The sequence below is a fragment of the Vigna radiata genome, chromosome 7, assembly GCF_000741045.1.
Source record: "Vigna radiata var. radiata cultivar VC1973A chromosome 7, Vradiata_ver6, whole genome shotgun sequence".
Classification (NCBI taxonomy): Eukaryota; Viridiplantae; Streptophyta; class Magnoliopsida; order Fabales; family Fabaceae; genus Vigna; species Vigna radiata.
The window spans coordinates 50,461,275-50,478,098 of NC_028357.1; the positions used below are offsets into that span (position 1 = coordinate 50,461,275).

Consider the following 16,824-nt stretch of genomic DNA (forward strand, 5'->3'; position numbering starts at 1 on the left):
ACTCACTCAAATTCAAATTCATGTTTAGTCCCCACCAGGACCAAGGAATCATCTACTACACTTTCTACCATATTAACATACCTACATATAAGAAAACCATTAAAAATTCAATATTAGATGTTTTTATTAGATGTATAATGTTACCATGAGCTTATAACGGATCGATCCGATACGGTGACAAACTGACTGTAAGAATCGAATGGTTGATGTGTAAGAAAGCATTTCATGATTGTTCAGTTCTGACAATAGTTAAACAAAATTAAGACACAATTAATGTTGCAACGACTACTGTTAAGTGGTTAAGGTTTGCTTAACAATCATTAACAGGTAAATTAATTGATCATATTCCTATAAACTCTATAAATTCACTTTGATTTACTATTGAAATACTAAAAATTTAAAGAGAAAGATTCTGATTGAGTGTCAAAATGTGTTCACCTTTATACACAGATAAACACAAAACCTATAGGCAGATAGTTATCCTTGTCTCGTTTCGGCAAGAACACATAATTAAAAATATAATTTTTTATTTTAATTAAAAAACAAAATTGTGTTAACGAAACAGCAGCGTGGAGTGGATTAGGTGGGTCCATGATAAAGATAGCTAACCATATCTGCCAGCAAAGAAAGACAGCAAAAATTATAGGCGCATCATCAGGCGCGCCGGATTCTTCTCCACCAACATTCTTCTTATCACTCTTAATCATTCAATCAATGTAGCACTGCCAAAGCAAATCATCTCCTATCATCATTGCTTTCTTTTTACTCAAATACCTTATAATTCCCACAATATCCTCTCATAACCATTATAATCATAAGGAACCAATTTATCATTTCATAAATTCTCCAGCTTGGGCCCCAAGGAAAGTAGGAGCACCAATACCAACACTACACAATGCTCATCAAATTCAACAAATTCTCAGATCACTAGAAAGTCTGCATAACATGATTTCAAGGAATAATAATACTTCTTACTATCAATATATGGTTTGCTCTCTACAACGGAATCAACACACTCATAATTCATTTAATAAAACAACGCTATTCTCTGCGAATATAAGCTAAAATCTGTGATGAGGGGTGTTTCTTATGCAAAATTAAATTAATGGAGTTTTATTCAATTCTGTTTGTATACTTGTTCTCTTTCAAGGTGTGGTTTAAGTAGATGTTGCAACTGAGATTTCTCTTTTCGCACTCTTTCTTCCACGGGAATTATCTTGGAATTGACTTTGGGCATGCCTCGTGGCCATTCTATGCACCCTTTCATCCCACGAGTGATGTGTGGATTCATCGAGTCTGCAAAATTTCGTGGTCCCAATAATTCCCATTGTCTGAACCCACGGCTCTTAACAGAACGTGTTGCAAGCCTGACAGAAGAGTCAGACTGTTTGCAACAACCATCCTCTGAATTTTCACAACGCTCTGCTTCACTCCCTAATCCATTCACATTTTGGTCAGCATCGTGAAGATTATCGTCAAGACTTACAATGTGGACGGTGGAAGAGGGAGCAGTAAGAGTGGAAAGGAAGCAGGGCTCAACTCCAATCACCGTCTCTTTAACTTTGATCTCATTCAAAGTGTCGAGAACATGATTTGACTGGGTGAAATCACATGAAAGTTCAACGTTGGGTGATTGAGGTGCACCCAGTTCATCACCTCTTGACCTCAAGAAACTCTGCAGATGCGCAATCAAGTGGATCATCTGGGTATATTTATCTTCCAGGGCAAGTTTGGCATCGAGTAGCTTCATTTGAATGCTCTCCTCTCTCCACATCTCTGCCATATGAAACATCTTCCTCTCTTCCTCCATCTCCTCGCGAATCCCCTCCAGCTTAGCTCTGTCTTCTCCTATTTGCATCGCCAATCCGTTGCACACTTGCTCTATTATTTCTCTTTTTCTCCTTTCCTCCTTGTAGTTAATCATAAATTGCTCGGCATATAATTTTGCTTCGGACAACTCATGTACCAATTTGGAGTTAAGTGACTCCATCCTCTCTTTACTTCTCCTTTCCCTCGCTAACTTATCCATTAACTCCTCCAACACTGCTTCGTTCTTCTTCAGTTCCCGACGCTTCCAGAGGAACTTTTCCTCCTCCAGCTTTTTCTTAGAGGATTTGAGGTTGTTAATGCAGGTTTGAGCCCGAAGGAGCTCCGAGAGAAGAACAGAGACAACAGATCCACCGTTTAATTTGGTGTCTCTGAGAAGCTTCCTGCTATCACCTTGTGTGGCCTCTTCCTCTGTGAGCTTGACACGTGGTGGTGGAGAGGATTGAAGCTTGAGGACAGGGATAACGGAAAATAAGGTTTGTGAATGTATGAAAGTGAACGAATATGAATGTTGTGAAGTGAAGAATAGTGTATACCTTGTGAGAAGAGGAACGGTGGAAGAAGCGGAAGTGCCATAAACGCGCCGCGAGCTTCCTGGCGGAGAGATGAATTTTGGGGGTGGAGCGGCGGAAATTGACGGGAGAAGTGGCGGAAGGGACCTGGCCGGAAGAAATGGGATGTTTGCGAGTGTTGTTCATTGTTTGGTTTAGTTGGAGAATGAATGTGTTAAGATGTGATGCTGCTCTCCATTCATAAATTTCATCACGCCCCTCACTCTTTTGCATGCGCTATTTTTAGAATTTAATTCTATTTAAAAACATGTTCTAAAATAAGAAAAATTAATAAAAAGGTATGTATTCATTCATAGTTTAATTCCTAAACTCTTTCAATAATTTTAATTTTTAATTACATATAATTTATTTAAATATTAGTTTTTAAATTATATTGAATCATTATCAAATATTTACTGTATTTCACTTTAAATTTGTGATCTTGACTGTTTTATGGACCGAAAGTAGAATGTGTCTCTAAGTAGTTTTCTTTTGTTTTCTTTTGAATTAGATATATTCATGATAATAAAGTTATAATTACGAGAATCTAAAAGAATCTTTATTTATAAGTAAGATTGATTGAACTTTTCTAAATATAAATTTAAATGTGAATAATTAGGTCTGAAAGTTATATTATTAATAAATGAGTCCACGATACAATCTTTGTTATAGGATTTCTTATGATTTGCATCTAACACCATGTTCATATTTTCTTTATCCAATTTGATTTTGTGGTCCAAAAGCAAACTTTAGTTGCTTATAAGCTAATAAGTGCCAAGAAAAAAAAAGCTTTAATTATTTTTAATTATTATATACGCAAATTTTGTTTTGTTGCTACTTATTTTTTGTCACTTCTTTATTTTGTAACTGCTTTATTTTTGTAAATTAGTTTTTAACAACAAAGGCTCAATATAAATTTTTAACAACTTGTGTTTCTTAAACAGTTTTGCAGATATAAATTCTACTTTTTCACTATGCTTATATTATGTTTGTAAAAGGTTCAAGATCTGATAATGGGAACGAAAAAGAAGAAGTAACAATACTTTATTAATCACTTTTTTTTTTTAAAAAAAAAATCATCTTTACATATTTTATCCAAAAAACCTTCTTCAATCTAAAGATATTTTAAATCGTAAAACTATTTTTTCTCAACTTTATTATCATAACTATATAATACTTTTCTTTTCCTTTATGTCTTATATTTTTTTACTCTTAAACCATAACATTACTTGTATAAAATATAACACACTAATTACATTTTAATCGATCATTTATTCACTACTTACTATACTACTTTGACAAATTCTTTCTATCTCAAAGCTACTTCATAGTATCTAACACTACCCAATACACTATTTTCTTGCAATCATAAAGCATGCCCATGTCTCTAATATTATCCATTTTAGTACATGTCTAGTGCATTTTAATCCCTTAATCATTATGAAGATATATAATATTACATCTTTTGACTTTTTTACTCTTAACTAACATTACAAACCTAATAATCATAATATTTTGGGTAAAATTAGCCTTTAATAGAGTAAATTGGAGTGTATGATCTATAGAAAATTTTGCATTATAAACTTGTCTCTCCCTCTTTCAATGTAATATGTTATATCTCACTTAGATGGTTTCCAAATCTGTCTTTCTTTCTTGACTTTTGCCAGGATTGGAACATGTCTTATGAGGAAATTTTAGGCATGGAGTGAGTGGGTGAGTGGAGTAAAACATGTGCATTTTTAAGCCTAATCAAATTGAATTATATTTAAAATCCGTAACATCTTATATGATTTTGAATGTTCTATGATGGTAATTAATCACTAAAATGTAAATGTGAGAATTTTTCTCAGATTCTAAAACATCATCTTTCAAAATTAACTTCCCTATTTAATTTATTATGCAAGTATATTTATTTATTGAGTCATTTCCTTTTTATTCACTTTTGATCCATATGATTTTTACTTTTCAGTCTTCTTTAATAATTTATTAGATCTACTTGACCTTGAAGCTAACATGATTTATGTGGTATTAGATATAATGGTATACTAAAATATCATATTTAATTTATCAGTACCATATTCACCAAAAAGGACAAGATTCAGGTAATGCAAAATTAATCTAAAGTTCTCCTATATTAATACATTCTTCCCTAACATAGCTCAAAATTAAATTCTATGAAAGAAAATGATGATGTATACCAAAGTGTGCATAACTTAATCTCACTATATGTACCTTTTATATACTTTTGCAGTGTATTTGGTACGAGAAAAACAAGATAAACGAAAAGGAAAATAAATAAAGAAATGTGAAAAAAATTGTATTTTTTTTCTTTTCACTTTTCTTAAAAGAAGAGGAGGAAAAAAAAATATAAGTCGTTTCCATCAAATTTGTGATAAGATGGTTTGATGAATTAAATAACTAAAATAAATTTATTTTTGAGTACTTTTTTTCTATGAGAAGTATTTATAGTATTTTACATACACATTTAACTTTTTTCGTATTTTTTCACTAAAAAAAGTTATCATTTCTTTTTTTTTTTCCCTTAACTTAGGGTATCAAAACAAGTTAATATCTTAACCCTCTAAAATATGCGTTAGATTAAAACGAGCCCATTACCAAGTAAAGTTTCAACACAAACAAATATAAATGTGAGAAATAAAAAAATAAATCATCATTGTATATGTCAATCATAAAGCAAAAACAAATAAATAGTATAATAAAACATCAATTCATCAATCTAACTTCACTTACTATTTTCACGTTATAGATTATGAAAAAATTAAAGGAGAAAATGTATTAGTTTTCAAACAAAAACATATTTGGAATAAACTCCTTACCCCCTGTTCATTCATTTATTCAAATTTATGTTCATGTCTTAATGTGTAGGTTATTTAATTTTTGTTTACTTGGGAAAACACGTGAAATTTCACGTGGTCCTTGTAAGAGACATTTTCATTTATTATGTTCATATTCGTAAACTATTCATACATTATTATTTTAGCTCAGGCCCACATTACCTCTGCCAACAAGGACTGCATCACGACAAATTATGCTTCAAAAAACAAAAACTTTTTGACTGTTTTATTTACATATATGCGTTGAAAATGTAATACCTCATCTCTTTTCGATAGCCGAATGGAGAATGATGTTTGGATTGAGATAAGAATAAGAATAATAAGGAATGATTCAATGACCCATGATGTGCCTCATATATATAATTTTTTTTGTTTTTTCCTACTTGGCGTCTCAATCTAATGGCCACTCTTAGTCATGGCATACTATAATACCTAATCTTCGATCATTGTCGTTTTGTGGACTGTGTTTGAGGTTCAAACATATTCAACTTAGGAGGTAACTCTCTTTGATATTATTACAAGAAAATTGTAATTACTAGGAACTTGTAGTATCTTTTTAATTCCCAACTTTTATATTGGATAAATTGAAGAGGAAATGTTGATTGACCAGAGAAGATGGAAGATTTATTCACTCAGTCACTCGTTAATTTCACACACTAACAAAAGATAAAGCTTGGTCGGACATAACACACACGTGTTTTAATAACATGATAGTATTTGGTCAAGGAAGCCACCTGCAGCGGACATGACCAAGAACCAGACCACATTCTAGGTGCCGTCACAACAATTATAAATTATAACTCAACTTACATCATCCACATCCATTTCCTCTCTCTATATATATATATATGTTACCTACGAAATTCAAACACATATCCATCCTCACAAAACTTCATTTTTAATAGCAAGGACTTAATATTTTATTAATTATACGCATCGTACTCAAAGGATTATAAGCAACTTTGATCGTACTTACATCTGAGAAAATATGGGAAACTGTTGTGTGGCAGCGTCGTCAATGGAGTGGGACGGCGAGGACTGGAGTGATTTGAAGACGAAGAAGGTGTTTGATGGGAAAGTGCAGAAGGAGAAGCTTATGGGAGCGGTAAGAGCTTCTCCTGATGGCAATGGGAAGGTGAAGATGGTGATTTCAAAGAAAGAGCTGGCTCAACTGTTGATTGGTAAGAAAACCAATTCTGCAGAAGCAGTTCTGCTCAGCTTAATAAAAGCAAGATATCAGGATTCTCCTCACCATTTGTGGAGACCCGTCTTAGAGACTATTCCTGAGGGTTGTTGATTCATTCAAGATTACAACTTTTTATACATTCATTCAAATACCTTATTCATTCTATACAACACCAAGAATCCATTTTCATCTAAACTTGTAGGAGAATCCTTGTCAATAAATTATTTCAATCGATTTCGATTTATATTACTGGAGTCACAAATTGTGATTATTATTCAAACACTCTAATAACAATGTCTCCAAAATGAAAAATGATAAATTCATTAATCATTGTTTCAATGTGGATCATTGCTTTTCATATATTTCTTGTATTAATTTAGTTTTTATAATTTACACTTTAATAGCATAATCTATCTCCATCTTCTTTACTTTACCACTTTTTACTTGTCATAACCCATTCATTCTTCAAATACAAAAAACACAAAAATATGATTATTGAAAAAAAATATGCAAGATTGATATTTACGTTAAAAGATAATATAAAAATAATAATATAGTGGATTAAATATATATGTGAAATTGGTTCACAACATAAATGACTTGCATATTAATTTCATCTTAATTGTGAAATTATAAAAGCAACACACTTTAAGTTAAATTAAAACACAAAGTTTACTAGTCTAATTTTCCGTCGAGTTAACTTTCAAACACCTGAACAAGTATCGAACAAAATCCACGAGAAATTAATCTGAAAAAAAAAAAAGTCTACTTAAATTCCAATATATTGCCATTATTAATAACATACTATTAAAAATTACGTTATATAGTGACTTTAGAAGTTAAATGAATAAGAAAAGCATCATCAATAATACATTTATATATGAATTTTAAGTCAATGTTTTGAAAGTCTATAATCCTAACGTGATGATTTAAATGAATGTTGAAAACATTACATTATGTACATGGACTTTCACTAAAAAAATTGTGAAAAAAATTATAATGTAAATTTAGCATGTAGGAAAAGAAAAACCGAATTATTTGAAGCTAAGAGTTTAACTTTTGAATTTAAATGTCTAAAATTTTAAATGATTCTCCAATCTTAAGTTTTGAGCTCAATAATCTCTTCATAATTTTATGTTAAAGTAGTTTTCGATAGTTATAATAAGTGAAAATATAAACTACTCAACTCATATAAAACTTCTTATATTATATAATATTTAGGTTGTTTTAATATTCAAAGATATTATCTTCATTTTAAGTACTTTTTTTCCTCTTTCAAAATTTGATTGAATGATGTAGATAAAATTAAGTTCACTGCTAGAAAAAATAATAAAAATAATAATGATCAAATAAAAAATAATAAGAAGAATAAAAATCAAAATTGGTAAAGTCATACAATTCTTTTTAAAAAATAGGGATATAAGATAAAATTCTAACTAAGGAATATAATTAGATAGGGTTTACGTTTGCTGTTTCTATTGTGTTCTAACCTTCAATTCACATTGTACAGGAAGGTTTTTTCTCTGAATGATTATACCAGAGAGTAAATGGATCCGTGTATCAAAAAGTCATTTAATTTGGCTACGTGAAAATGAATTAAGTGGCTCATCACGACATCTAATGAAGATGCAGTACGGAAAATTTCAATCATTCGCATATCATAATAAGATTACGTGAAGAATTACTGTTGTTTTTGCAGGTAGCTTGTTAAGGATATCTTTCTACAGGTAAAAGAAGAAAAAAAAAACGTAGAAAATATTCATTTTTCTAAGCAGCTTCAAATGTTGACTTGGGATAGGAATTTAATTAATATGCGGAATATGTGTGTTTATTCAAAGATGACACCCCTATGATTAATCCAACAGTGACAGTTATTAATCAAAGAGAAAAAGATTCCAATTCCAAGATTCACTGGGTAACTGAAAACCCTAAAGCTTAGTCGTACCACGAACACGACATACACGTGATGTTTGGAATTGTACTGTTTGGTCAAGAAAGCCACCTTAGTTGTAAGAGCCGTCATGAGAATGGAATACTGAAAAAAATCATGCCCCACCCCTTATACATATATATACGTAAGTACCAGGTTGAATCAGCTTCAACTCCACCAATCTCCTTATAATCATCAGAAACTGTTGCAATCTGCAATCTGCAATCTTTTGGTAGATTTTGTTCATCTGAGAAAATATGGGAAACTGTTGCATGGCGGCATCATCAATGGAGTGGGACGGAGAGGATTGGAGTGATTTGAAGTCGAATAAGAAGATGAGCTCGAGAAAAGTGTTTGACGAAAGTGGTGGTGATGTGCTGAGTTTAGCGAAAGTGCAAAAATTGAAGCATATGGGGTCGCTGAGAGCTTCTCCTGATGCGAATGGGAAGGTGAAGATAATGATTTCAAAGAAGGAGTTGGAAAAACTGTTGTTGGAGAAGCAACAACAGGTAAATAAGAAGCAAGCAGTGAGAGGTTCTGCAGAAGAAGTTCTGCTTCGCTTGGTGAAGGCCAGAGATCATGAATCTGGTCAGAGATTGTGGATGCCTGCTCTAGAGACTATTCCTGAGTCTAGTTGATTGAAGATGACACAAGAATCTGTGGGAAAAGGCTTGCATATAGAGAAGGTTATCTGTGTCAGTTAATTGTATAGAACAGCTTGTATTTCTTATGAATAAATTATTACGTAATGTGTTTTGCATACTTTAGGTAGTTATCTTTTCTGTTGTTTAATTGCAGAGTTCCTTTGTATAAAGCTTCTGTATCTACCTTTGAAAAGTAAATAATAGTTTTTTAGTCTTTCTCTCTCTCCTTGGTTTCTCTTTTCTTATATAAATAATTACAATCCATTTAGATGAAGTTATCTTCAGAAGCCTTGACCTCAAACCTCACAGTAAAATTCAGATGTTGGTTTCCATTGATATCAACCATATATTCATGAATAGGTGGCTATTGAATTTTATTTAGTAAATTTTGTAGTTTAAAAAATCATTTTAATTTATAGTGAATTGATTCACAAATACTTCTTCTAATAAGAGAATGATATTTGTTTCTGATGGTTCTATTTCTCAGTCTTTTCTTTCTTCTCTAACTAAACTCTCTTATTATTTTGCACTAATTTTGCATCCTTATTATTATTGACTTTGACATTTGAAATGATAAGATTTAAAGTCAAAAAATTAATAGCACGTAATAATAATATTTATTGCAATGGCTTTAAAGTTATATATATATATATATATATATATATATATATATATATATATATATATATATATATATATATATATATAATATTTAAGTTTTCTTAAATACTGGTGGTACTTAGGTATGACTTACACTAATGTTTATAACCCAATGATAAATTATTATTGTAAAGTTAACATTGTTGGCAATGAACATGGAAATTAAACTTGCTTTATTATGGAAATCATACTATAAATGAATTAATATGTATTATATTTAGATGTGAATAATTGTTACTGGTCAGGTTAGCTTGGCTTACATTCAAAACTAGACCAATCTAACTTAATTTGAATGCCTTCATATTGTGTTGCAAATCAATAGGAGAGAGTATTTGAATTCAATTCATATTGGACTAAACTTTTCTTTGAAACATATTTAATTTAGTTATAAATAAACAAAACATATATATTGGACCTATGTAGAAAAAAAGACTTGTATGTAATTTTAATAATTATTTTTATAATAGATTGTAGTTTTTTTTTTTTTTATTTTATTTTTCATTTTTGTGCAATTTATTACTAAATTTTAACTAAACTTGATGATATAATAAAATTTAAATATATTTTTCTATTGAATTTCAGTAGTATTTCTCAAATGACAATATTTAGTCCGATGCAGATAAGTTTCAACAAGTGAATCTAAACCAGCCATTTATATTAATATAAAATTCCATTTTGTTTTTTAAAAATTATTTCCAAGAAAAAACATGCCGAGGCTATGCATCTGGTATTCGTAAAACTTCTACAAGTATGGCTGTTTTGCATAACTGGTGTAGCTGTTTGATATCTTCATTTTATCTGTATAAAAATAACTGGAACATTATAGTACAACAGAGAGAAAGGAATGATTGGAAACTGTTAAATGCGTAATCCTTCTCTCCTTTTATTTGACTTGTTCATTTTCATGGTCGTACTTCTCTCTTCACGGTTGATTGAACATCCATTTTGGGGGCTCTATATTATAAACCTTAAAACAATACTAATCATGGTTATGGAGAGGGTTAACGTTGAGTGAAGTCTCTTAATATATACATATAGACGAGGCGGATTCAATTTGAAACTCTAGAAGGAGAGATAATATATTTTTAGATTAAAGTTAACTTATTACATTAATAATTCAATATATGAATAGGACAATTTTAGAGAAAGTCTTCATTGACCAGGTCTCTTTGGATCATATTCATTCAAACTCCTAATGATGTTTAAGGAAAATGATATTTTAACATCATTTTTTGACATTATTTTGACACTGCACAAGTGTCAAAATGTGATTGGACAATTTCAAATTAAAAAAGTTAAGGTAAGGATATATTTGGAAGAGAAAAACCAAAGTTTTCTTTTTTTAATTTGAAATCGTCCAACCACATTTTGACACGTGTGTAGTGTCAAAATGATGTCAAAAAAATGGTGTTAAAATATCATTTTCCGATGTTTAAACTGTTATAGTAGAGACAACTTTTTGACGTGTAATTAACAATTCAGTTTCTGATGTGGTTCTTCAGTTTTTGAATCTCAGTCACAAATCACACACTATTATGGCTTGGAGCATGAAGAAATGAATGAAACACATAGCATATTGTGTTTCATACTACTGTCAATTTTAATAATTACGGACCCAAAATGTCTATAAAGACTAGTGTGAACTATGCAGATTACATTCTTCTTTCTAGCCATTATCTTTTCCAAATATCCTTTCTACATTATTTGCGGAACATATATACAGAAAACTTGAAACTTACCAATTAAAAAGATGATTTCTATATTCCTTTCTTACTTCATATCACTGATTGAAAAGGTATATCTCTCATCCCAAGCAAATCTGCCTGGACTATAGTAAATTTAAACTGTTTCTTCTTCTTTTTTTCATCATCAAAATAATTTTTTGTTCCTACCCAATATAGATACAATTAAAATTAGGGTATCTATATTCCAAATTGCAGGTCTATTATAGCAAATTTCCTCTCGTATTTTGGTTGTTTTTTCCTTTGATCCTCTTCGTCTTATCTCCACGTTATGGATACTCTTAAACATACTCTCTCATAGTTCTCTCTATCACATAATTATTTGTATACTTTCAAATGAAGATAAACATCATAGTATGTTGCATAAAGAAAAAGACAAAGTAGTAAAAAGTCATATAAAAATAAATGAAATCCTTGTACACGTGAACCATACCTTTGAATTGGTAAAGCTGCTTTAAGACAAGAGAACACTAAAAAATAAATAAGTGTTCAGATTGAAATCAAAAGAAAATAACTCAACTAAAGTAAAAGGCAAAGTTGGTTATGAACGNCCTTGGTTAGAAGAACAAGATTTATTTTGAAGAGATATTTTGATCCATAATTAGAGTTGTATTGGGTTTGACAACAAGTTTAAATTTAGAAATTGGTTAACTTCATATGAAAATAACTTTTATTCATGGTGACTTAAAGGAAGATAATTATATGGAATAACCTGAAAGTTTCAGAATCAAAAATAAGAAAAAAAAACTGATTTTAAAATTGAAAAGAACTTGTATAAGTTCAAACAAACTCCAAAACAGAAATGTAAAAAATTTGATTTTTTTTTTTGTGATAAATCACGATTATGACAAAACTTCTTTTTGATCATTGTATTTTTGTAAAAATAAATTCTTTAACGGAAAATTTATTATTTTCTTAATATTGGCATGTTGATTATTGGTCATAGCATCAAAGTTTTAAAAGAAAGTTGAACAAATTCTCTGCAGTAAAGAATTTGGGTCCAACAAAACAAATCCCTGACATATATAATAAAGGGTAAGGATACATCAATATCCAATTTTTTATTTCAAATTCATTCAACACCAATAAAAAAGTATTTTATTTTGAAATATAACATTATTTAAATTAAGTGGAAAAGGTAAAAATATTATTTACTTCTTTAAAAAAGTATAGAAAAATTAAGAGGTGTAGATATAGGATTTTTTTTATTATAGGAAATTATCCTGAAACATTATGATTGTGAGGGAGAGAGAAGAAAAGAAGAATAGCACCCACAACTTCAATATGTTGATTTTGTTTTACAGTCGAAAAGATACGATACATCCCCTTTATTTCATACATGTAGAAGCAAAAGATGATAAATGGTGGGAACATACACATGCTATTGCTTAAGACCATACTATTTTTTGGTCAAGGAGCCATCTTTTTGGGATGCCATGCACGACAATGAGACCCGATCTACGTCTCCGTGTGTCCTCACCCAACAATTATATTATAAATTAATCAAAACTCCAACTTTCCAAAATCCATGGACACCCGATTATATATATACATAACACAGCTTCACTTCATTAATCACACACAACATAGTCAAAGAATTTTAAGCAATTAATCTGTGAGGATGGGAAACTGTTGCAAGGCAGCTTCATCAAGCAAGGTGTTTGATGAAGGTCATCCGGGGAAAGTGCAGAAGGAGAAGCTGATGGAAGTGCTGGGAGTTTCTCCTGATGCGAATGGGAAAGTGAAGATAAAGATATCAAAGAAGGAGTTGGCAGAATTGTTGGATAAGCAGGAAGATGTTGATGGGCGAGCTTCTGCTGAACAAGTTCTGCTTGGCTTAATGAGAAAGGCGAGAGAAAATGATGGTGGTCACAGATTGTGGAGGCCTGTTCTAGAGACTATTTCTGAGGATATTTGAGCGGTTGTTCATCACATCAATATCAAACAACTCATGTTGCAGCTCAAAGCTTTCATCAGTGACTTTACAACAGCAAGATTTCTTAAATTTTATGAAAAAGTAACCAAGTGAGAGATATGATCATGTATAGTATACATGTCAATAAATTATTCAACAATTAAAATTTGGCGATATGGTACGTCTTCTTTCTTGGAATCTGTGTTTCACATGAATTTCATGGATCATAGACCACGTTGACACCATTTTATTTATGTCATCTTTCTGTTGGTCAAAAAGAAAAAGAAAGAAATATTTCATCTGTTTTCACAATTTCTAAGATAATTAAAGTTACTTTTTATGGTACACAAGAGCTTATGTTATCTGGATCAATAATTGTACCACGTTAGAAAAATTAGTTTAAATTAAAAGTATTATTATTTATTCAATAGGTTGTCCTCTATTGAAAATACTTTTATTATAGTATAATATGTTTTATAAGTTTGATTTACTTTACTAATATATTATAGTTTAATCATATATAATCGACGTAAAAATTTTAATACATCTTTTTCTTATCCGTCTTTTATATATTTATCAGGTCTGTTTTGGTAAGTTCAATAAACATCGTTTTAAGACAACAATAGAAAAGAAAAGGATGGAATAAAATTTATTAAAAAAATTAATTAATACATGAACTAATTTCTTTAATGAAAATATGGTTTTTTTAAGAATTTTTTTTTTAAATCATAATTGAAAATTGAGATGATGAAATGTAGAATATTTTGGTATTAACATGGTGGCTTAATTGAAGTAAACTATTTGGTGGTTGTTAAAATGTAATATCAGAATTAATCATTTATGTCAAAATTTGATCAATGATAAAGTTTGTTGATCCTTCATGTGTGATTTATTTGTGATTTCCAAAATTGAGGAAATTGTGTATTTAATTTGACCTTGAAATACATAAATAAAACTAACAAAAACCTATAAATATACGATAATATTGCAAGAAATATGTAATCAATTATTTACTCGCTTCTATATTATTATTATACTCCAATACATTTACTCTTTTATTAATTAAACATAAGGTTGTTTTCCGGATGGACCTCCTTAGTTTACATTAACAACTTAATAATAAATTATCAAAGTTACCAGTTTGACTAGCTAAAGTGTGACTCTTTCTACCTTATACAATTATGTTTTCTTTTAACAACGTTAATCATTTTTTATTTTTCATGAAAAAACTTTATAATAGATGAAGTTATGCATACTGCATATCTCTTGAAAGGATCGAAAAAAAATATGAAAAATTATTTATAAAGTGTGAAAATAAAATATAACTTTGAAATAAAGGGCGAGTGTGAGTTTTACTAATTACTCATCCTCGTTTCGAAGTAAAAAATTATCATCATCCTCATTCTTCTATTAAAAGAATATCAATTTTTTTTCTCATCTCATCCACATAAGATAAAATGTATACTTGTACTCGCTCTTTATTTTACATATATTAATTAAATAACTTTTTATAAAAAATAAAAATCATAGGAAAAATAAAAATATTATATCATAAAGAATTCAATGTGAAATACACCTATTTTATTTTCTCCAATTATCAAATATAAAAAAAATTATAATCGAATAAATCAAAATATCAAATATCTCAAAGTTAGGGAACAATTATAATTTTTTTTAGATTCTCTAATACAATATAGATGTTAAAATAATTTAAAATGAAGATGCATATTGAAACATGTATGGAGACGGGGATTATGAAAATATGTACATAGATTCATATCATCAAATACCCAAATTAAAAAATAGAATTACTTATAATTCTATCAATAATGAATGTTTTGTATTATAATTGGAATACATCGGAATCATACCGAAAAGACTTATTCATTTATCATTCTGGTCAACATGGTAAAATTTAATATATATTTTTTTTGTCACTCTTAAATACCAAGTAAAATTCTACATATATAGACTCTAGTGTAACAATTATTTATTTTTGAAAAAGTCATTTGAAGAGATTTATGGAAAGACGTACATGTGTAGAAAATCATCCATGATTGATGAGACATATATACAAAATATAGAAGATAATTCAGGTTCTCGCTACAATTTTGACAAATCTTTAAGCCTATCTTCTTATGAAAGGATTTGGGGGAGATGATTTGGGGAGATGATTTGAGTGGATTTGAGGGTAATTTTGTTGTTGTTTTTTTGAGTAGATTTGTGGGTAATTGAGAGTGGATTTGAGGGTAAAGTTTGTGAGAATTAGTGTAGGATTTGATTGATGTGATAGATTTAAAAAAATTTGTTTAATTGGTAGAAATGAAAGATTACCAAAAATGCCCCTAGTTATTTTAGTAATATAAAATGTTTTTTTTTAATGTTATATTTAAATTTATAATTGTTAATAAAGAAAGGAAATTAATTTATAATAAGTCAAATTAATTTTTAAAATATTAAAAAAATTGGGATTAAGTAAAATAAATATTTTTAAAAATGGTTAAACTCCCTTCTGTGTTGCTGCTGCATCTACAACGTCGTGCTGCATCAACGACCCAACCCCCAACTGCCCTTCTCGTGGACACCAAAGCCACCGTCACCACTCCGAACACCACTGACAGACCAACTTCCATCATCATGTGCGCCCTTCTCGTCAACAGCAGTCAGGTACCACCCTACCGGAAATGACGCCGGCAACACCCAAAACACACAGCTTCCGTCGATGGGGATCCACCACCGAACCGGAAACTACGCCAACCTTCGAAGTCCTTCGACCACCTCGAACCAGAGAGCCGAACTTGCTGGAGAAGACGGAACCGGATACGCCAACTGCCGCCAAGAACGTCGATGGGGATCGTCGTGCATGGAAGTTGTTCCACTGGATCCGGATACGCCCTACTTGTATCCGAATACACCGTTAATGCATTTTCTACAGCAACCTGGATCCGGATACGCCTTGAATGTATCCGGATAGCCCTGCTTTGACACTTTCACAGTGCTGGAACCACACCGTCTGGGTCTTCGTACAGGGGTATAAACGTCTTTGCCGTAACAATCACCCCAAATCTTCTCATATTTGCGGGATTGGTTGAACAGTGCTTTTTGACAAATCAGCTGAAATCTTTAATCGCAAATCAGCGCAAATAAGTGGAAGAGAACACGAGGCATCTCGCAAATTCGTCCTCTCTAATTAGCGTTAACAGTAACTTCCACTCAAAGGAACACAATGTAAGTAATTAATATTATAAAATATTCTCAAAATAATAACAATTCATTTGGCATAATTATATCTATCTACATATTTTATTAAGCAATTTTAACTTCTTTTCAATTAAAATGAATAAATCATATCTTTCTCAATAGAAAATAATTTCTTTCACCATCTTAATTATAACCGATCAGATATATTGATGTTTATTTCCCATAAAATATATGAGTTAAAAAAACTATGAAGTGATTAGTTTGGGTTTAGCAAAAGCATCAAACACTAAGTACAAACTTAGGATGATTTGAA

At 30.4% G+C, this 16,824-nt stretch overlaps 4 protein-coding genes across 4 annotated transcripts; 3 read left to right on the top strand and 1 right to left on the bottom strand.

Annotated features, from left to right (window-relative positions):
- Positions 1 to 907: 907 nt before the first annotated feature.
- On the bottom strand, positions 908 to 2,639 carry LOC106767397. The gene is made up of 2 exons (XM_014652276.2): positions 2,364 to 2,639; positions 908 to 2,275 (listed from the first exon to the last, which is right to left on the bottom strand). Exons 1-2 carry the CDS (start codon positions 2,610 to 2,612, stop codon positions 1,118 to 1,120), a joined length of 1,407 nt encoding a protein of 468 aa, XP_014507762.2. The 5' UTR covers positions 2,613 to 2,639; the 3' UTR covers positions 908 to 1,117.
- Positions 2,640 to 6,221: 3,582 nt separating this feature from the next.
- LOC106766571 lies at positions 6,222 to 6,544 on the top strand. The gene has a single exon (XM_014651292.2). The coding sequence runs from the start codon at positions 6,222 to 6,224 to the stop codon at positions 6,528 to 6,530; it is 309 nt and encodes a 102-aa protein (XP_014506778.1). The 3' UTR covers positions 6,531 to 6,544.
- A 2,062-nt stretch (positions 6,545 to 8,606) lies between these two features.
- On the top strand, positions 8,607 to 9,209 carry LOC106766572. Its single transcript, XM_014651293.2, has one exon. The coding sequence runs from the start codon at positions 8,607 to 8,609 to the stop codon at positions 8,985 to 8,987; it is 381 nt and encodes a 126-aa protein (XP_014506779.1). The 3' UTR covers positions 8,988 to 9,209.
- A 3,789-nt stretch (positions 9,210 to 12,998) lies between these two features.
- LOC111242006 lies at positions 12,999 to 13,321 on the top strand. The gene has a single exon (XM_022783022.1). The coding sequence runs from the start codon at positions 13,017 to 13,019 to the stop codon at positions 13,311 to 13,313; it is 297 nt and encodes a 98-aa protein (XP_022638743.1). The 5' UTR covers positions 12,999 to 13,016; the 3' UTR covers positions 13,314 to 13,321.
- The last annotated feature ends 3,503 nt before the right edge of the window (positions 13,322 to 16,824 follow it).